This window comes from Chiloscyllium plagiosum, unplaced genomic scaffold (assembly GCF_037043375.1).
Source record: "Chiloscyllium plagiosum isolate Xiang-an unplaced genomic scaffold, Cpla_swu_hap1 HiC_scaffold_4, whole genome shotgun sequence".
NCBI lineage: Eukaryota > Metazoa > Chordata > Chondrichthyes > Orectolobiformes > Hemiscylliidae > Chiloscyllium > Chiloscyllium plagiosum.
This window is the reverse complement of record NW_028270142.1, coordinates 148,471,430-148,494,393: the sequence shown is the minus strand read 5'-3', so window position 1 is coordinate 148,494,393 and position 22,964 is coordinate 148,471,430. Positions and strand designations below refer to the sequence as shown.

The 22,964-nt window shown below is 43.2% G+C and overlaps 1 protein-coding gene across 3 annotated transcripts in view; it reads left to right on the top strand.

Moving 5' to 3' along the window:
• fastk (Fas-activated serine/threonine kinase) overlaps window positions 1-22,964 on the top strand; it is a 72,683-nt gene that overhangs the window by 21,442 nt on the left and 28,277 nt on the right. For all 3 annotated transcript variants that reach the window (XM_043687555.2, XM_043687553.2, XM_043687552.2), the window contains 3 exons: window positions 119-278; window positions 12,867-12,958; window positions 21,580-22,294. In XM_043687555.2, coding sequence (XP_043543490.1) covers window positions 119-278; window positions 12,867-12,958; window positions 21,580-22,294 — 967 coding nt within the window. The remainder of the gene's footprint in view (window positions 1-118; window positions 279-12,866; window positions 12,959-21,579; window positions 22,295-22,964) is intronic.

Below are 22,964 nucleotides of genomic sequence, written 5' to 3'. Positions count from 1 at the left end.
TCCCCACTCTAGGGCTCCCAAGATTAACTGCACAAATCTCTTATTATAGGATCCTGAGAGAAACTGTGTGAATTCCAAGAGTAATTCTAGTTGTTTGCAGTGTTTTCTGTTTTTTCAGACAGTCCGTATGGATTGATTGTTCGCCGATACCTGTCCCTACTTGATGCTGCAGTGGAGCTGGAGCACAGTGATTACAAGGGACCTCGACTGGAGGACAGATACAAAGTGATGATGTTTGACCGTGTACTGACTGCAGATGAGGTGAACAGGAAGTACAGGTCAGTGGTCATTTAGATAATTACCGGGAACAAAATTTAGTTATTAATGAACCGTTATGCTGTTATAAACTTGCTCTGTGACAAAACTAACATGAAGGAAAAAAATCTACTTTATGTCATTTAAATGGATTTTCAAGTAAATGAATCAATGTCAGCTTAGAGAAAAATTGACATAAGGACATAAAACGGTTAGTGTTGTAAATGGTCATTTTTCAGGTTATAGGATAGGAAGGGTTTGGAGGGATAAGTGCAGGTGCTGGCAGGTGGGACTAGATTGGGTTGGGATATCTGGTCGGTATGGACGGATTGGACCGAAGGGTCTGTTTCCGTGCTGGACATCTCTATGACTCCATGACTCTATAAGAATAGGAATAGATCATTTCGCCCTATGAGCCTGTTCCACCATTCAATGAGATCATGGTTAATCTGTGGCCTTACTCCATATACCTGCTTTTGGCCCATATCCCTAATACCTGTGCTTATCAAAAATATATTTAAGTCAGATTTAAAATTATCACCTGATTCATTGCTTTATTTCAAAATTACTTAATGATACCACATTTGAAGATCTGATGGACAGTGAGGATGATCACAATTGACTGCAGCAGGACATAGGCTAGGAAAATGGGCAAACAAGTAGCTGTCGGAATTTAATCCAGAAAATTATGGAGTGATCCATTTTGAGACAAGGGTTAAGGATCGTCTATACAGACTGAATGACATTTTTCTAAAGAGTGTATAGGGTTAGGGATCCTGGTGGCATGGAGGTGAGGTTCCTGTGCATAGAGTTTTGAAGACAGAGGCAGTAATGAGAGATCAAAGCTTATTGGACCTTGAGTTTTATGAATTAAGGTGTTGAGTTGTTGCCTGTCTTTCAGGATCGAGGATGACTTGTTTCTTCTCCAGTTCATTGGGTTCTGCAATGCTGATAAATCCAGTGATACTGACTCTGAGTCATTCAGGGTAGTGATAATTATAGAGTTGGGCAAATGGAAGGTTTGAAGGTTTATGTGCTCCTTCAGAAACCTTAACTTTGCCTCTGCACATTCCCAATGAATGTTTTTGATCTGCTTGGTGCATTCCTGGATGAACCTTTTCACACGGCAGGGTCTCCCATGAGTCAGTGGATATGCTTGATCCCATCAGCGATGTTTTGAGGTCAACTCTAAAGTGGAATGATTCAAAAATATTTAACATCATGGCTAGAGATATTCCCTACTCTACCATTGCCATCCAAGCCAGAGGATTAACCCTGGCTTATTCATTTCTGGGATTTGAACGCTGCTGCCAAGGCTAATGTTTCTTGGCCGTCGCTAATTGCCCTTGGAGATGTGATGGTGAGCTGTCTTCCGGAAATACTGCACTCCATACGGTGTAAGGACCCATACAGCGCTGTTAGGAAGGGAGTTCCAGGCTTTTAATCCAGTGACAATGAAGACGTAGAGAAGGGAATGGAGATATTTCCAAGTCAGGCTGGTGAATGCCTTGGAGGGGGATCTTGAAGAGACCTGTGCTTACATGTATTTCTTGATTCATTTGTGGGATCTGGGTTTTGTTGGTTGGGCTCGCATTTATTGACCGTCCGTAGTCAGTGCTGGAGGGAGTGAATGTTTGGGAGACTGTGGTGGATGTGGTGCAAATCAAGCAACCTGTTTTGTTGAAGATTGTTGTTGTTAATTTAGATGGTGGACAGGCTTTGGGAAGGCTGCTGCTCTCTTCATTGAACCATAATTGCTATCCTGGCTTGTTGATATTGATTGAGTGAGGAATATGCCGGCACCAGAGGTTGTAGATTTTGATTGGAGTAACTGTGCTGTTGTTGATGGCCCACAGTGCCTCATGGATTCCCAGTCTTCAGTTGTCAGATCTATTTGAAATGTATCCCAATTAACATGGTGATAGTTCCACACATATGCTCTTCTAGCTGCTAAAAGTCATTAGTTTTGAGGGTTCTTTCAAAGGAGCATTGATGAATTTCTGCAATGCATCTTGTAGATGATGCACATTGTGGCTGCTAAGTATGATGGTAGAGCGGGCAAATGTTTGGGGATGTAATGCCAATCAAGTTAGCTGCTTTGTCCTGGATGTTGTTGAGCTTCTTGACTGTTGTTGGAGCTGCAGTCTGCTAGGCAATTGGGAAATCTTCCATCTCATGCCTGACCTCTGCCCGGTACATGGTGAACAGGGTTTGTGTTTGTAGCTATAGTGTTTATACAGCTGCTCCAGTTAGGTTTCTGCCAAAGGCAGCTCTTAAGATATTGATAGTATGGAATTCAGTGATTGTAATGCAGTTGAGTGTCATGTTAAGTATGTTCGTTACCTATGTTGGGAATGCATAATCTCCAAAAATTACACTGTGAAAGAAGTTGGAAGAGATGGAAGTGTTTAGCCAATTTCAAGATTGAACAGGATTTACAGTGTGTTTTCTTGGACAAGGTAGATGTTGAGAATGTGTTTCCACTCTTGCGCGGAATCTCGAACTATGAGATGTAGTTCTAGAATAAGGGGATATTTATTTGAAACTGAGATATGAAGAAGTTTGTTTTATAGAGGATGTTACATATCTGAAATTCTAGATCGCTGAAAGTAATTAATGGGCAAGTGGATAGATGTTTGAAGTGTCAATGACATAAGGATGATGACAAGTTGGCAAGGAAAAGTTGAAGCCTGGGGCAGATCACCCATGGTTTTATGGAATGGTGGGGGCAGCTTGAGGGATTTCTTAAGCAATAGGATCAGAAAAAGGTCAATCAGCCCATTTAGTCGACTCTGCCATTCAATTAGATCATGGCTGATCTGGTAACCCTCAGCTCCACTTTCCTGTCTTTACCCTGGAACCATTGATTAATTCTGTTCTCCTGGCTTCTTCCCATAACCTTTGATCCCCTTACTAATCAAGAATCTATCTATCACTGTCTTAAATGCACTGAATGTTTTGGCTTCCATAGCCTTTTGTGGCAATGAGTTTCACCACCCTCTGGCTGAAGAAGTTCCTCCTCCTCTCAGTTCTTGTATTTAAGACAGATAGGTTCTTGATTAGTAAAGGGATCAAAGATTACTGGGAGAAGGCAGGGGAATGGGGTTGACAAACATATCAGCCATGATCGAATGGCAGAGCAGACTCGATAGACCAACTGGCCTAATTCTGCTCCTGTATCTTATGCTCTCGTAAAAATCTATAGCCTTGAATATAATAAATGACCCAGCTTCAACAGCTGTCTGTGGTTATGAATTTCGCAGGTTGATTACCCACTCAGACAGAAAAATCCTTTGTTTTTTTTTAATATAGAAAAAAAAATCTTAGGTTTTTTACAAAATTACAAACCAATACAAAATAGTATGGCAACTTTATAATATAATAGCAACAATAGAAAACAAACTACTACTCTACTCCACAGACTACAGAAACAAAAAAAACAAACAAACCCTATAAAAACTACAGTTCAATAAATAACCAAGGAGAATAAATAAACAGATGAAATAAAATTAAATCAAGTTGTAACAAAGTAACTTAAATGATATTCAATTAAATTACTGCACTTAGCGCAATCTCATCACAGCTCCCCACCATTGGGAGCAATAGTAAGTAGACCCATATTTGTTCGGGATTCTTCCCCCCAGGGGCCCCCCAAACCGACAGGCACAGTCTTCACAGCTAAATAAAGGCCCTGTGTAATATAGCCAATATATCTACATCAAAATAGTCCAACAAGGGGAGGGGCCATATTGGACTTGGTACTGGGGAATGAGCCAGGACAGGTGGTAGAAGTTGAGGTGGGGGATTTCTTTGGGAACAGTGACCACAATTCTGTAAGTTTTAGAATACTCATACATAAAGATGAGAGTGGCTCTAAGAGAAGAATACTAAACTGGGCCACGGCCAATTATATCAAAATTATGCAGGAACTCGGAAGTGTGGATTGGACACAGCTATTTGAAGGGAAATCCACATTTGATATGTGAGAGGCTTTCAAAGATAGGTTAAAGATAGTGCAGGGTATGCATGTCCCGTTGAAGACAAAGGATAGGAAGGGCGAGATTTGTGAACCGTAGATAACAAGAGAAATTGTACTACTAGCCAAGAGGAAAAGGGAAGCATACATAAGGTCTAGGCAGCTAAGAACAGAATGGGCCCTGGAGGAATATCGGAAGAGTAGGACAAGTCTTAAATGGGGAATCAAGCTGGCTAAAAGGGGTCATGAAATAGCTTTAGCGAGCAGAATTAAGGAGAATCCCAAAGCATTTTATTCTTATATAAAAAGAAAGCTGGTAACGAGAGAAAGGATTGGCCCACTAAAGGATAATGAAGGAAGGCAGTGTGTCAAACCTGAGATTCTGGTCAGTGTTCACTGAGGAGAGGAACATGATGAATCTTGAGATTAGAGATAGAAGTTTGATTAGTCTGGATCACGTTGACATAAGTAGGGAAGATGTGTTGGGTAGGCTAGAGATTATTAAGGTGGACAAATCCCCAGGACCGGATGGGATCTATCCCAGGTTGCTGAGGGAGGCGAGAGAGGAAATAGCTGGAGCCCTGACAGATATCTTTGTGGCATCCTTAAATACAGGTGAGATGCCAGAGGACTGGAAGGTTGCTCATGTTATCCCCCTGTACAATAAGGGTAGTAGGGATATTCCAGGTAATTACAGACTAGTGAGCCTGACATCAGTAGTGGGAAAGTTGCTGGAGAGGGTACTGAGGGATAGGATCTATTTATATTTAGAAAAGAATGGGCTTATCAGTGATAGGCAACATGGTTTTGTGCGGGGGAGATCGTGCCTTACCAACGTATAGAGTTCTTTGAGGAAGCGACCAAGTTGATAGATGAAGGAAGGGCTTTTGATGTCATATACATGGACTTTAGTAAGGCGTTTGATAAGGTTCCCCATTGTAGACTAATGGAGAAAGTGAAGTCACATGGTGTGCAGGATGTTCTAGCTAGGTGGATAAAGATCTGGTTGAGCAACAGGAGACAGAGAGTAGTAGTTGAAGGAGGTTTCTCAAAATGGAGAAAGGTGACCAGTGGTGTTCCACAGGGGTCAGTATTGGGGCCACTGTTGTTTGTGATATACATAAATGATCTAGAAGAGGGCACTGTTGGTATGTTCAGCAAGTTTGCAGATGACACAAAGATTGGTGGAGTAGCAGAAAGCATAAGGGACTGTCAGAGAATACAGGAGGATATAAAAAGACTGGAGAGTTGGGCGGAAAAGTCACAGATGGATTTCAATCCAGACAAATGTGAGGTGATGCATTTAGGCAAGACTAATTCTAGAGCGAATTATACAATGAACGGAAGAGACTTGGGAAAAGTTGATGGGCAGAGAGATCTGGGAGTGCAGGTCCATTGTACCCTGAAGGTTACTGCACAGGTGGATAGAGTGGTCAAGAAGGCATATAGTATGCTTGCCTTCATTGGACGGGATATTGAGTATAAGAGCTGGCAAGTGATGTTAAAGTTGTACAAGACATTGGTTTGGCTGCATTTAGACTACTGTGTACAGTTCTGGGCGCCACATTACCAAAAGGATGTGGACGCTTTGGAGAGAGTGCAGAGAAGGTTTGTGAGGATGTTGCCTGATATGGATAGTGCTAGCTATGAAGAGAGGTTGAGTAGATTAGGTTTGTTTACATTAGAAAAAAGGAGATTGAAGGGGGGACCTGATTGAGGTTTACAAAATCATGAAGGGTATAGACAAGGTAGATAGAGACAAGCTTTTTCCCAGGGTGAAGGATTCAATAATGAGAGGTCACGCTTTCAAGGTGAGAGGTGGAAAGTTAAGAGGGATACACACGGCAAGTACTTTACACAAAGGGTGGTGGGCATCTGGAACACATTGCCAGAAGAGGTGGTAGAGGCAGGGACAGTAGATTCATTTAAGATACGTCTGGACAGATGCATGAGTAGGTGGGGAGCAGAGGGATACAGATGCTTAGGAAATGGGCGACAGGTTTAGACAGTAGATTTGGATCGGCTCAGGCTTGGAGGGCCGAAGGGCCTGTTCCTGGGCTGTAAATTTTCTTTGTTCCTTGTTCTAATATAATCCAAAAAAGGGCCGCCACGTTCTGTAAAACAATTCCGTTTTCTGGTGCACCATATTCGTAAGGAAGTCTAGGGGTATGTGTTCCACGACTATCTTACGCCAACGTGAGAGTCCTGGGGGATTCTCCGACACTCAGCTTATCAGAATATTCTTCCTCGCGCAAAAAGAAAGAGTATTAAAAATTTCTTCCCATGCACATCCAGGGAGGGAAGCTTTTGGAGACTCAAAAAGAGGGATACCAGATCCAAGTTAACTCCTCAGTTCCCAAAACCTTTACCAAATCACTCGCTGTGTCATCACAATACCTGGTGATCTTGTGGCATGACCGCAAGCAGTGAGTAAGAGTACCAACTGCTATTTTGCACTTGGGGCACATTGGGAACACTTGAATTTCACAAGCCGTTCTGGTGCTAGGTGAGCCCTGTGGAGTACCTTCAGTTGAATAGCATTACAAATCGAGACCTTCCTAACATTTTCCCAGATATCCTCCCACATCTCTGAGGAGATTTCCACCTCTAATTCTTGAGTCCAGGTTTTATATAGCCATTCAATGTCCTTCGAAACATTACTACCTAACAAGGGATAGAGTCTCCTAACCGAGAGGGCACCTGTAGACCGACCCACTCTCCTCTCCATGTCCAATTTGTAGGGATTAACCGTCAGTGTAGTCTTTTTTTTGTACAAAGTCTCTAACCTGGAAGTGACGAAACATGTCATTCCTAGGTCGCTTGAATTTCTGACTCAGCTTTTTGGAGGACATCGTGACCTCCCCTGAAGAAGGGCTTATGCCCGAAACATCGATTCTCCTGCTCCTCGGATGCTGCCTGGCCTGCTGTGTTTTTCCAGCACCGCATTTTTCAACTCTGGTACTCCAGCATCTGCAGTCCTCACTTTCTCCTATCATGACCTCCCCGTCAAACAGATCTCCCAAACAGGAGATTCCTCTGGACTCCCAGAGCTTAAAGCCAGAGGCCATCGAACCCGGCTGGAATCCTGACATTCCCACTATCGCGGTGAAAGGGGAAGTTTTTTTGTAAATTGCCATTGCCCTGCAGCATCATTCTCCATGCTTTAACTGTGTTTAGGACAATCGAGTTTTTACAGAGATCCATAATAATTCTCATCTTGTCCATAAGCAACAAATTAATGAGAGGGCATTTTATCTGGCCAAATTGATCACGGATCGTGACAGGCCCATTCAGCCACATAGGATAACAAGGAACTCAATTTGGTACCTCCTAAAGTCTGGAAAATCTAGCCCCCCCCCCCCCCCACCTCTCCCCCCCCACCCTTTGCGAAAGCTGCAATTTACCCAGCTTAATAAGAGGCGGCCTATGATACCAAATAAAAGATCCAAGCCAGCTGTAAAGCCTGCACAGTGTTTGCCTTGGCAGCATCAAAGGGAGCATTCTCATGGGATATAATAAGCGTGGAAGAACATTCATCTTAACCAGGGATATCCTGCCCAACCAAGATATCGGAAGATTTTCCCAGTGCCGAAGGTCCTGCCTGATTTTCTCTCGCAGCTGCTCTTAATTGCCTTTGTATAATTGACCAAAAACCGGGGTAATAAAATGCCTCAATGCAGAAAACCTCCATGTGACCACCGGAAGGGGAAACTGGTTCCATCCCCAAAGTTGGATAATCTCGTAAGATACCCCACAGGCATGGCCTCTGATTTCATGAAATTAATTTTATACCTTGAAAACAAACCAAATAGATTAATTACTTGTATTAAGCGGGGCACAGATGCCATTGGATCGGTTAAAAAGAGAAGGATGTCATCCGCAAAGAAGATAATTTTATGCCTGCCTGGCCCTACATCCGGGGCAATTATATTAGGATCCGTCTGAATGACTTCCGTCAACGACTCGATCACCAGTGTAAGTAATAGTGGCAAGAGAGGGCACCTTTGACAGCAGCCCCTGCCGACACTAAAACTATCTGACCTTATACGATTAGTGAGCACCGCTGCTTTCGGATCACCATGCAGCACTGCCACCCATTTGGTAAAAACCTCTCCAAGACCAAACAGCTCCAGTACATTAGAGGTATGGCCATTCCACCTGATCAAATGCTTTCTTTGCATCCAGGGAGACTACCAAACCTGGGGTCGTTGTTTGCTGACATATTTGGACCATTTTTAAAACTCTCCTAATACTATTGGTAGACCTATGACCCTTAATAAAACCCGTCTGGTCCTCCTTTACAATAAAAGGCAATCCCCTTTCCACCCTTAATGCTGGCATTTTCAACAGGATTTTAAAATCCACGTTCAGTAATGATATGGGCCTGTACGAAGTGCAATCCTCTGGGACTTTTCCTTTCTTAAGGATAAGAGAAATAGTTGCTTCTCTCAAAGAAGATGGGAGACAGCCATGACTGAATGAGTAATTGTACATATCCACGAGTGGCCCAGCCAGCTTGTCTATAAACCCCTTATAAATCCATCTGGTCCAGGCACTTTACCACTCTAGAGCAGCCTTACTGCCTCCTGTACTTCCTGAATTGGCAAAAAGGACACCTGCTCTAAGGTTACACCCAAAAGGTCCAAGGTCTTAAAAAAAGACTCCATCCTCATCATTTGATCCTCACAGCCCTCTAACTGATACAGGTCAAAATAAAATTTTCTAAATGCTGCATTAATCTTTTTGGCATTGCAAGTCAGAGTACCAGCACACTCTCTGATGGATATAATAGATTGGGGGGCATTCTTCTTTCTGGCCAAGTACGCTAGATATCTACCCGATTTATCACCGTACTCAAATAATCTCTGTTTTGCAAAAGAGATTTTCCTCTTTGCTGTTTGGGTAAATGCAGCATTTAAAGTAGCCCTAAGGACTGTAATCCTCTGTAATTTAGTTATAGATGGCCTATCAAAATATGCTAACTCAGCTGCCTTCAGGCAGGCCTTGGGCAAACGTTGCTGTTCTCCCCTCTGTCGTTTCCGGGTTGCAGAGTAAGAAATAATTAAACCCCGTGTATAGGCCTTAGCAGTCTCCCGATGGGTTGCTGGCCGTACCTGAATTGATATCCCAAAGCATTTTAAACTACTGCAAAAAAAACCCTATAAACGGAAAGGGTCAATGCGCCAGTGCCGAGAACCCACCCCACCAGCTCCAGCCTTGACCTCCATAAACACTACCGCGTGATCAGAAATGGTTATATTCCCTATTCTGCAGGGCAGTACCGTGTTCAAAAAGGCCGATGGGGCAAAATACATGTTAATTCTGATATTTCACTTATGTGGATTAGGAAAAAAGATATAATTCCTACCTTCGGGGTGGAGGCATCTCCATACATCCACCAATCCCAACTCCTTGTTCAAGTCCACCAACTGCCTGGATTGTGGAGACATACCCGCAAGACCCCTAGGCATCCTGTCCACCTCGAAGTCAATAATGCGGTTAAAGTCTCCCCCTATAATTGTATGACGCCCCATTGGCCATCAATCTAAAAAGCGTATCCGTTACAAATTTAAAGGGATGTGCCGGGGGCAATATACATTAAGAATCCCATGAGACTCTCCATGTATCGCCCAGACTCATCCTTTATTTGGCCTAGCATTTGAAACAGGAGGTTCTTCCGGATGAGAAGAACTCCTCTGCTTTTGGAGTTAAAAGATGAGAAAAACACATGGCCGAATCCTCCTTGTTGCAACTGAAATGCTCCTTATTGGTTAAGTGTGTTTCTTGCAACAAGACTACATCGACCATCTCATTTCTAAAGCTTGACAGTATCTTTTTTTCTCTCAATTGGTGCGTAACTCCCCTTAACATTCCAGATGTACCATTTAAACGAATAGTTAGCCATTATCATCCAAAACAGTCTGAGACCCCCCCCCCCCGGGAGGAAGAACCCCACTCAGAGCATGCCGAGTTAAAACTATAAACAGTACATTTAAGTTTAAAAAGGCAACTTCCAAAACTACTCAATCAAAACTTCTAACAACTACTTCTACAACATAAGAGCATAAAACATAACTGAAAGGAGACTTTTCCCCCTTGCTCACAGGGAGCACTCATACCACCCATTAATCCCACCATGATTCCTTCTAACTGAAGCCGAAGCCATGCCCCTGCCCCAGACAACACAAAGTAAGGGAAAAAAAACAATATTTTATGACAAGAAAGTTAAAAGTTGGCACCCAACCCATCCCTCCATACTGTAATCCTAGGCACTCCTGGTAGAACAACAAAAAAAGACCTCTCCCTGCTTCTCCCAACCGTCCCTCCCCCCATCCAAGCAAAGGATGACGCGGAGGGGAAGAGAGGGGAGAGGGAACAAAAACAAAGGAAAAGAGTTAATTATGACCCCGACATATTTTAAAAGGAAGACCAAGATCACCCCCCGACAACCAGGTAAACCAGGCAAATTACAGAAAAGAAAAGCAGAATAGAATTCGGGCCTGTCAGTCTAATTTAGCGCATCCAAGAAGTCCTTTACCTCTTCTGGTGAATCAAAGTTGAACATGGACCCTCTGTGGCTGAAACGCAGTATCGCCGGATATCTAACAGAATACTGGATATTCAGGTCCCTCAGCCGCCTTTTTACCTCATCAAATGGCTTCCTCTTGCGAATCACAACTGGAGAGAAGCTCTGAAAAAGGATGATTTGTGATCCTTTATATACCATAGCCTAGGGATCCTTCCAGCATCATTGGTTTGTCTCTATAGTGCTGGAGTTGCACAGGGGCTGGGCGGAGGCGCTGGTCTGAGCTGGGCCTGCGCACAGCAACCTGGTGAGCACACTTGACCCACACCCAGCACACCTCAACCTCCAGCCTTAGAAACTGTGAGACCCATTGCTTCAGAAAGCTGACGAGGTGGCCTTCTTCCTCCCGTTTGGGAAACTCCAGCAACTGGATGTTCTTCCGAAGACCTCGATTTTCAAGGTCGTCGACCTACTCCTCCAAGGCCCGCACTTGACATTCCAGAGCCTAAACCCTGAGGATTCAGCTACGGTTCCCCCCCCCCAAGATCTCTGCGAACTCCGAGATCAGGCTCCGCTCTGCAGGTGAGTTCTCTGGGGTGGCTGGGGAGGCCAACACTGCAGCTACTAGTGCGTCTGTTGCTGCAGCAGGGGAGGCAGGGGGTGGTTCCCTCGTGCTCCTTTCCCTTAGTCATCCTTTAAACTGCACCAAACTAGTTCAAGAGGTCAGGAAATAACTATTTTCAACAAATTGGACAATGAAGGGAGGGTGAGTGCCCCACTTTCCCTTGGCTCTAGTGCAGAGCTCAGCAAAGTAGACCTACTGGGTCGCTGCCATCTTGAACCCCCCTCCCCCCCCCATCCTTTCCATTTTAAATGGGTGACCCCTTATAAGTTATGGCATTTTATATAATGACACTTACCCCAATATTAAATTATGCACTTGAAACTTTAACCAATCAAGCAATAGGAGGTAGTCTAGTGCAGTAACTCAGGAAACTTTATTCAAACTATAAATAATACCTAATTAAAAAATCATACCTAACGCAGGCCCTGTCTGGCACATATACCCTTCAAGACCCAGTCAGCTCACACAGTACTAGAGCTTTTTAAAATTTATTCATGAGATGTAAATGGTGCTGGCAAGGTTAGCATTTGTTGCCATTCCTTGAAGTCATTCTGAGTATGACACCTCTGAAGACAGTCAGTGTTAATGAAGTTCTGCAGGCTTTTAATCTTTACACCAATGGATAATTTACTGAGAATTGGTGCCAAATCTTAAAGTACAGAAGTAAGCCATTTGGCCTGACATTCCAATACCAAGTGTTTGAAAGAGCTATCCAATTAGACACAATTCCTGCTCTCCTCACAGATTACTACAGGTTTTCCCTTCTGTTTCCTATTCCTGTAATATCCCATAGCCGTACAAGCTTTCTCACAATTTGCAATTTCTTTAAATCTCGTCTCAATCCATTCTCCTAGCTGCTTGGCTACTCAGGGCGTTGTAGTCAACCTCCTAGAAACCAGGTGCAGGAAATTCCTGGTTGGAACCTTCCTATCGCAACTCTTTTGTTTCTCCTGCCTTTGGTTCATCCCTTTGATTCTGATCACCATCCCACATTTCCACCCTCTGTGGTAAGTTACCACTGCCAAAGATAGCTGCCTGCGGGAGGCAGAGTTGGCTGTGGCGATACCACACTGGCACACAGAAACACTTGACCACTCGCTGGTTGTCCTGCTAGCCCTCTCCCGCCCTGTCCTGCTGCCCTATCCACCACAGAGCTTACTGTTTTGCTGAAGAAATGGTGAAGTCAGTGAGGTGGAGGGTGAGGCACCAAGTGTTTTTTCTGAGCTCACTGGTTTTCTAATTAATTTCAAGACCATCAAGCTTCCGTATGAAATAAAATATGAAGTTACTACGCAGGTCTTATATGGTCAAAGGGAGTCCAGCTGCAAAGCTGCCTTCCTGCAACAAATGGCCTTTTATTTGTGACCCCTTTGGAAAAGGCCATGATGGATTTCTCTCTGAAAGGTGTAATGTTAGTATAGGCTGCTGTTGGTTTTCTTTTGAGCTGAAATATGCCTCACTATCTTACCTATTATGCTTTCCAGTTACAAAGGGTTGGTGGCGGAAGCTTTGAGACAGCTGATTGGGGATCAGTGTTACAAACAAGACGAGGTTCTTCCCCCAGGGTATTATACAGGTAATGATCCTTAAATGAGCTGTCTTCCTGTTTTAATACACTGCATCACTTAAAGAGTAACTTGTGAACTCTGCTATCCCAGTATTGTGATATATAAATTGCATAGTTTATATGCATTTAATATTGGTTCTTTTAAGTTTGGACTAGCAATATATATACAATATGTGTCTGAAGTTAATACTTAAGTTGTCTGTGCTTCTGTAGCCATGGAGATTTCTTCTAATACAGTTTGGGGGAGGTCCATTGGCTGCAATAATGAGTTTTTCATTAAACAAGAAAACCACAGAACTGAAAATGCTGGAATTGAAAGAAAATGGGATTTACTGGAAAACCCCAGCTCGTCTGACAGCATCTGTGGAGAGAAAGCAAAGTTAATCTTTAGGGTCCAGTGACTGTTCTTGGTGTATTTGCTGACAATGGGGTGAGGGAGGGGAGAGGAGTAAACAATAGGTGGAGATGGAGCCCAGGGAGAGAGAGAGAGACAACAATTGGACAGACAAAGGAATGAGGGAAGGTCATCCTGGGAGAATGTATAGCTGCTAATTAGAGCTGATAGTGGCTGACTTTAGTTGATTCTGGACAAAATTGATTATCATATGGACAAATTTCTTGGTAAAGATATGCACAGATTACTGAAGGTGGCAAAACAGGAAGAGAGAGCAATTAATAAAGCATTCGATGTCCCCAGCTTTATTAATTGGCATAGAGTACAAGAGCAGGGTGGTGATATTAAACACTTGTTAGACCTCAGCTGGAGTATAATGTACAGTTCTGGGTGCAAGATGTAAATGCTTTGGAGAGAGTACCGAAACAATTTACAAGGATGGTTCTTGAAACTGGAAACTTCAATTTTGAGGATAGATTTGAGAAATTGGGACTGTTAATCTTCTCTTCAAGAAGAAGACAAGATTTGAAAGAGGTATTTTAAAATCATGAGGAGTCTGGAGGTAGAGAGAGAGAGAAGCTGTTCCCATTGGTGGAAGGAGAGGCAGTGGCATGGTGTTAATGTCCCTGGATCAGTAATCCAGAGCCCCAGTTCTGGGAATGTTGATTTGATGGTGAAATTGGTCCAGTGGCGTCAGTCTAACCAGTTCTGAAGAAGAGTCGTATTGAACTCAAAAGTTTACTCTGTTTTTCTCTCCACAGATGCTGCCAGACCTGCTGAGTTTCTCTGGCTCTTTCTGCTTTTATTATTATCATAGTACTCTAAATGTGGTCTAACCAAAGTTTACTATTGGTTCACAATCTTCTCCCTATCTCATAAAACCCAGTGCCTGGTTTGCTCTTTCTGTAATAATCAATTTATAGTTAGTTAATCTGTCTTGTTTTGATGATGCTGTTTGAGGGATAAACATTGAGTAGGACACTTAGGGGGATTTTGCATTTCTTCAAATCTGGCAATAGGATCTTTTGCATTCCTCTGAACAAGGAGAGAAGAATGGGAAAGAAGCCCTTGATTTAAAATCTAAAAAGAGAGATGGACCCTCTATCAGTGGGTTCTCGCTTTGATCTCTGATGGGTGCTCAATGAACAGTTGAATATTTCTTGAGCTTAGGGCCAAGTAATGTTGAAAGTGGCCCGTTTCTAATTGCCCCTGTGTGATTATGTGGTCCAGCCAGACAGCAACCTAGTGTGATTTGTCTGTGGATGAATTAGCATTGGTTGTGATGCCACCCACAGTTGAATTGTTTGTGCTCTAAATCTAAGCTCATGTTTAAAGGCTGGTACTTGGCTGTCTCAAATGAAGCCAGTGGCCTTAGGCTGTGCATCAGGAAGATTCGAGCAAACAAAAGGAGGAAAATAAGACTTGGAGTAATCCTGATTTCTAATTTTATTTTTAGTATGTAGGTGACTTGAGCAAAGTTATGTATTTTGTTCCCTAGATGCCCTTGAAAGACATCAGCAGCCCAATTGTATTTTTATGACCATCAGCAGTTTTCCTGCAAATTTATTTTTCATAGTGACAGACCACAAGTTACCCGGTTGTTTCAATTCAGTTTAATAACCCATCATAGCCTCTTTCTGTGCCATAAATTATTATGTTTGTCCTATGGAGATTATGTGCAGCATAGGTTCACGAGGTCAATTCCTGGAATGGCGGGATTACCTTACACTGAAAGACTGGAGCGACTGGGTTTGTATACCCTTGAGTTTAGAAGACTGAGAGGGGATCTGATTGAAACATATAAGATTATTAAAGGATTGGATACTCTGGCGGCAGGAAACATGTTTCCGCTGATGGGTGAGTGCCGAACCAGAGGACACAGTTTAAAAATACGGGGTAGACCATTTAGGACAGAGATGAGGAGAAACTTCTTCACCCAGAGAGTCGTGGCTGTGTGGAATGCTCTGCCCCAGAGGGCAGTGGAGGCCCAGTCTCTGGATTCATTTAAGAAAGAGTTGGATAGAGCTCTCAAAGATAGTGGAATCAAGGGTTGTGGAGATAAGGCAGGAACAGGATATTGATTAAGGATAATCAGCCATCACCATGTTGAATGGTGGTGCAGGCTCGAAGGGCAGAATGGCCTACTCCTGCACCTATTGTCTATTGTCTATGTCAGCTCTCTCTATCGCACTTTAATCAGCCCATTTGCTCACTCTGTCCCCATATCCCTGTAAGTTATTTTCTATAAGTTCCCTTTCAAATTTCTTTTGGAATTATTGATCATTTCCACTTCGATCATCCTCTTGTTCCACATTATTACCACTCACTGTGTTTAAAAAATAAATTCCATAGATTCTCTCATGTATTTCTCACTCAAAACCACAAACCTGTGTCTCCCCGGTCCTTCTATCTTCAGCATGTAGAAAGAGTTTTATGAGTATACGAACAAGGAACAGTGTTCCTGTCAGCCCCTTAAGCTTGCGCTGCCATTTGGTAAGATCATATATAACTAAAAACTAACTGATTAAAACTAAAAATCTACTTTCCTGCCTACCCTGATAACTTTTCAATCCCCTGCTTAACAATCATCTCATCACCTCTACTTTAAAAATATTCAAGGACACTGTTTCCACCACCTTTTCAGGAAGACAAAATGTTTTGTCTCACCTCAGTTTTAATGGGCAACTCCTGATTTTTAAACAGTGGCTCCTCATTCTCGATTATCTGCAAACGGAAACATTTTCTCTACTTTGATCCTGTCAAAGCTCCTCTTGTATTCTTCAATCAAGTCTCCCTTCACATTTCTAAACTCCAGTGGAAACAAGCCCAGTCTGTATAACTTTTCCTCATAAGCCAACCACTCATTCCAGGTATCAATCTAGTAAACCACCTGTGAACCGCCTCTAGTGCATTTGCGGTGTTCTTTAAATAAGGAGACCAAAACTGAACAGTATTCACGACCTACTGTTCCCAATATTCTACATAATTGAATCAAAACATCCTGTTCATTCATTCATTCAGAACATGCGGGCATCACTGGCTGGGTGACTATTTATTGCCCATCCTTAATTCCCCTTGAGAAGGTGGTGGTGAGCTGCCTTCTTGAACAGTCCATGTGCAGTAGGTAGGTTCCCATTCTGGATGTAAGTTTGCTCGCTGAGCTGGAAGGTTCATTTCCAGAAGCTTCATTACCCTACTAGGTAACATCTTCAGTGGGCCTCAGGCAAAGCAATGCTGAAAATTCCTGCTTTCTATTTATATCTTTGGGTTTCTGATGTCATTTCCTGTGGTGATATTATTTCGATGTGTTCCGAACGGAACTCTGTCAACAAACACATTGAGTTAGACCCCCATCTACCACCCCCGAGAGAAGGAACCGGAATGACTTTACCACAAGAAATAACATCACCACAGGAAATGACATCACCAACTCAAAGATGTAAATAGAAAGCAGGAATTTTCAGCATTGCTTCACCTGAGGCCCACTGAAGATGTTACGTAGTAGGGTAATGAAACATCTGGAAATGAATCTTCCAGCTCAGCAAGCAAACCTACATCCAAAACCTCAACCTGAGCTACAAATCTTCTCAAAACTCGGGAGATTCCCATCTCATGAACAAATCAAAATAAAGGGATTAAATCAACTTTAAATCATTAAAAATCTGGAATTAAGAGTCCAATGACCAGTAAACTATAGCTGATGGTCAGAAGAACCCATCTGATTCACTAAAGTCCTTCAGGAAAGGAAACCATATGTGTCAATATTGCCACGTTGCCAATATGTGACTCCAGACCCACAATATGGTTGATGTTGAACTGCCCTCTGCTCTGCACTGCACTAAGGGATGGGCAATAAATGTTGGTCTAGTCAGTGATGCTCGCATCCTGTGAATGAATAAAAATGAGTCTTAATTGGTTCCTTAGGGGCCTCAATAGCCCTAAGTCTTTCATTGTTACTGTAAAACCCCATATAGGGTGGGGATAGGTAGGGAAGAGTGTGGCCATCTGCAAGATTCACAAATTGTCCCTTTCTCCTCTGAACACATCAGCGGTGGAACGTAAAATGTAGCCCAAAGTGTCACACTCTACCCTATCAAACCCCTTCAGCATCTTATATGTTTCTATGAGATCACTGCTATCTGTGTGCCAGACCTCAGAGAATGTAGTCCCAGTTTACTCAGCCTCTCATCAGACAGACATTTCTGTGGCCAGCAGAGAAAATGCAGAATGGTGTGTTGTTTCCCTGGTGCCAGGATCAAGGATGTCTCGGAGAGGGTGCAGAATGTTCTCACGGGAGAGGGGCCAGGAGGAGGTCATTGTCCACATTGGAACCAACGTCATTGGAAGGGAAAAGGTTGAGATTCTGAAGGGAGATTCCAGAGAGTTAGGCAGAAATTTAAAAAGGAGGTCCTCAAGGGTAGTAATATCTGGATTACTCCCAGTGCTACGAGCTAGTGAGGGCAGGAATAGGAGGATAGAGTAGATGAATGCATGGATGAAAGCTGGTGTATGGGAGAAGGATTCACATTTTTGGATCATTGGAATCTCTTTTGGGGTAGAAGTGACCTGTACAAGAGGGACGGATTGCACCTAAATTGGAAGGGGGCTAATATACTGGCAGGGAAATTTGCTAGAATTGCTTGGGAAGATTTAAATTAGTAAGGTGGGGGGAGGGTGGGGGGACCCAGGAAGATAGTGAGGAAAGAGATCGGTCTGAGATGGGTACAGCTGAGAACAGAAGTGAGTCAAACAGTCAGGGCAGGCAGGGACAAGGTGGGACTAATAAATTAAACTGCATTTATTTCAATGCAAGGGGCCTAACAGGGAAGGCAGATGAACTCAGGGCATGGTTTAGATCATGGGACTGGGATATCATAGCAATTACAGAAACATGGCTCAGGGATGGGCAGGACTGGCAACTTAATGTTCCAGGATACAAATGCTACAGGAAGGATAGAAAGGGAGGCAAGAGAGGAGGGGAGTGGCATTTTTGATAAAGGATAGCATTACAGCTGTGCTGAGGGAGGATATTCCCGGAAATACTTCCAGGGAAGTTATTTGGATGCAACTGAGAAATAAGAAAGGGATGATCACCTTATTGGGATTGTATTATAGACCCCCCCAATAGTCAGAGGGAAATTAAGAAACAAATGTGTAAGGAGATCTCAGTTATCTGTAAGAATAATACGGTGGTTATGGTCAGGGATTTTAACTTTCCAAACATCGACTGGGACTGCCAAAGTATTAAAGGTTTAGATGGAGAGGAATTTGTGAAGTGTGTACAAGACAATTTTCTGATTCAGTATGTGGATGTACCTACTAGAGAAGGTGCAAAACTTGACCTACTCTTGGGAAATAAGGCAGGGCAGGTGACTGATGTGTCAGTGGGGGAGCACTTTGGGACCAGCGACCATAATTCTATTCGTTTTAAAATAGTGAGGGAAAAGGATAGACCAGATCTAAAAGTTGAAGTTCTAAGTTGGAGAAAGGCCAATTTTGATGGTACTCGGCAAGAACTTTTGAAAGCTGATTGGAGGCAGATGTTCGCAGGTAAAGGGACGGCTGGAAAATGGGAAGCTTTCAGAAATGAGATAACAAGAATCCAGAGAGAGTATTTTCCTGTCAGGGTGAAAGGGAAGGCTGGTAACTATAGGGAATGCTGGATGACTAAAGAAATTGAGGGTTTGGTTAAGAAAAAGATGGAAGCATATGTCAGGTATGGACAGGATAGATCGAGTGAATCCTTAGAAGAGTATAAAGAAAGTAGGAGTATACTTAAAAGGGAAATCAGGAGGGCAAAATGGGGACATGAGATAGCTTTGGCAAATAGAATGAAGGAGAATCCAAAGGGTTGTTACAAATATATTAAGGACAAAAGGGTAACTAGGGAGAGAATAAGGCCCCTCAAAGATCAGCAAGGTGGCCTTTGTATGGAGCCACAGAAAATGGGGGAGATACTAAATGAATATTTTGCATCAGTATTTACTGTGGAAAAGGATATGGAAGATATAGACTGTAGGGAAATAGATGGTGACATCTTGCAAAATGTCCAGATTACAGAGGAGTAAGTACTGGATGTCTTGAAACGGTTAAAGGTGGATAAATCCCCAGGACCTGATCAGGTGTACCCGAGAACTCTGTGGGAAGCTGGAGAAGTGATTGCTGGGCCTCTTGCTGAAATATTTGTATCATCGATAGTCACAGGTGAGGTGCCGGAAGACTGGAGGTTGGCAAAGAAGGGCGGTAAAGACAAGCCAGGGAACTATAGACCGGTGAGCCTGACCTCGGTGGTGGGCAAGTTGTTGGAAGGAATCCTGAGGGACATGATGTACATGTATTTGGAAAGGCAAGGACTGATTCGGGATAGTCAACATGGCTTTGTGTGTGAAAAATCATGTCTCACAAACTTGATTTAGTTTTTTGAAGAAGTAACAAAGAAGATTGATGAGGGCAGAGCAGTAGATGTGATCTATATGGACTTCAATAAGGCTTTCGACAAGGTTCCCCATGGGGAGACTGATTAGCAAGGTTAGATTTCATGGAATACAGAGAGAAGTAGCCATTTGGATACAGAACTGGCTCAAAGGTAGAAGACAGAGGGTGGTGGTGGAGGGTTGTTTTTCAGACTGGAGGCCTGTGACCAAGGATCGGTGCTGGGCCCTCTACTTTTTGTCATTTACATAAATGATTTGGATGCGAGCATAAGAGGTACAGTTAGTAAGTTTGCAAATGACACCAAAATTGGAGGTGCAGTGGACAGCGAAGAGGGTTACCTCAGGATACAACAGGATGTTGACCAGATGGGCCAATGGACTGAGAAGTGGCAGATGGAGTTTAATTCAGATAAATGCGAGGTGCTGCATTTTGGGAAAGCAAATCTTAGCAGGACTTATACACTTAATGGTAAGGTCCTAGGGAGTGTTACTGAACAAAGAGACCTTGGAGTGGAGGTTCATAGCTCCTTGAAAGTGGAGTCGCAGGTAGATAGGATAGTGAAGAAAGGCGTTTGGTATGCTTTCCTTTATTGGTCAGAGTATTGAGTACAGGAGTTGGGAGGTCATGTTGCGGCTCTACAGGACATTGGTTAGGCCACTGTTGGAATATTGCGTGCAGTTCTGGTCTCCTTCCTATCGGAAAGATGTTGTGAAATTTGAAAGGGTTCAGAAAAGATTTACAAGGATGTTGCCAGGGTTGGAGGATCTGAGCTACAGGGAAAGGCTGAACAGGCTGGGGCTATTTTCCCTGGAGCTCGGAGTCTGAGGAGTGACCTTATAGAGGTTTACAAAATTGAGGGCCTTGGATCGGATAAATAGGCAAAGTCTTTTCCCTGGGGTCGGAGAGTCCAGAACTAGAGGGCATAGGTTTAGGGTGAGAGGGGAAAGATATAAAAGAGACCTTAAGGGGCAACTTTTTCACGCAGAGGGTAAGTACGTGTATGGAATGAGTTGCCAGCAGATGTGGTGGAGGCTGGTACAATTGCAACATTTAAGAGGCATTTGGATTGGTATATGAATAGGAAGGGTTTGGAGGGATATGGGCCGGGTGCTGGTCGGTGGGACTAGATTGGGTTGGGATATCTGGTCGGCATGGACAGGTTGGGCCGAAGGGTCTGTTTCCATGCTGTACATATCTATGACTCTATGACTCTTTATCCCAGGGACTAACCTAATGATCTTCATGGTAATGTCTCCAAAGCAGGTGCATCCTTCCTTAAATATGGGAATCAAAACTGCACACAGCATTCCAGATGTGGTCTTACCATAGCCCCACAGACAGTATTCCTGTACTCCAATCACCTTGCAATAGGGGCCAATATTTCATTTACCTTCCTCGTTGCTTGCTGCAGCTGCATGCTAATGTGTTGTGTTCCTTGTGCACCATCGACATTTAGAAGTTTTGTCTGATCATACTGGGATTTTTTTAAGAGATCAGCTAAGATTTCCTTAATAAGAAATTTGAATTACTGGCATTTGGGTTCCCAGTCCAAGGTCAGTTCTGCTCTGTTACTGTCCACTTACTTCACATCCTCTCAATGATTCAAACCGTTTGTGTAATGTTTGGACAGAAAGAGGAGACACCTAAATTTCTGGAACTGCAAGTTAGATATTTGATCATATATTACAAGGTTCTTTGCTTTCCCTGCCCCTCAGCAGTAAAGTGCTTGTAGTGGGATTGAAGGAACGGATTGACTGAGTTAGATGCTGTTATTTACATTTTCTTTGTTGCTCAATTGCAGATTTCTTGCTGTGGATAAATGGTTCTGGCACTGTTCTGCATATTAATGGGACGATTCACAGTGCTGGCACTTCTTTGTGCCCCTCTGGTTCCAATTCAAAGCCCACAGAGAACACAGCTTCCATCCATGGTCAACCTGATATCCCCACCCTCACCGCTGATTTCCAGAAATTCTCTCCCTTTGGACATGATGAGGTGATAGTGAAAGAGAAGAGAGATGGTGATCTTACAGCGGAAGTGGATTTCCTCACACGCACCCAGCCTGCAGTGAGTAGTGGACGTTCAGGCTCGGCCTCCGTCTTAGCCAACTCAACCATTGAGTACAACACTTATTACCCTCCTTCGAACTACTACACTAGCCTGACCAAGGAGCAGTCACTGGAGAGTCAGGACAGCTCTACACTGAGCAGTCCGTCTGACTGTTTGAACCAGGTCCCTAACACCACTGGCTGCTCACCAGTTATTGGCTCCAGTTCCCTCTTTCAGTTTCCCATCGAGAAAATCTTAGATGAGCAAACTGAAACACCATCCCAGAACCAAGAGCACAATCTCTTCAGAACAGAACAGACAACTCCAAATTTTTACGACAGCCCACATTATCCTGAGAGCCAGAGCAGTATTGGGCAGGTGGACATGGCGAACACTGTGCCACCGTCTGTGAACCGATCGTCACTAATTGAGAAACAGAGACATCTGGAGATGGAGCAAGTGAACAGGTAAACACAAAAGGGAATGAACTTGGCATGTCACTCGATAGGTGTGAGCTTGGCCTGAGTTTGATTCTTACCTTAGCTAGTGTATAAAACCAGAAAGAAAAGGAGTTAAGAAAGGAAGAACATATTTCAAGTATGAAGGAAAGCTGGATAGAAATATATAATCAGATGGTAAAAGTTTTGAAGGCATCTAACAAGGGGAAAGAGTAAGTAAAGTGGGGCTTCGAGAGGATACATCTGGACAACTGATAATCAAAATAAGGAAATAGCAGAAGCATTGAATAAATTGAATCGTGGAGTTTTTACAAGATGGGTAAAGGTATTTCAGCTCATCACATCCACACTGCTCATCAGACATCTATTTATCCCAGTCTAGACTCCCAGCACTTCACCTGTTGTCATGCTTGCTATAGTGTTTCAAATCCTCATCCAAATATGTCTCAAATGTCTGGAGGGTGCCCACTTCTACCATCCTTTTAGGTAGTGAGTTCCAGACACCTATTACTCTTCAGGTGGAAAACAACAACTCTGAACAACCCCTTTCATCCTCCTGCTCCTTAACTCAAGACTGTGATTTTGGTCGTGACCCTTGTACAAAGGAGAAAAACATCTCTTATCTAACCTATTTATGCCTCTCAGTCAGATCCCTCCTCAGTCTGTGCTCCAATAAAAA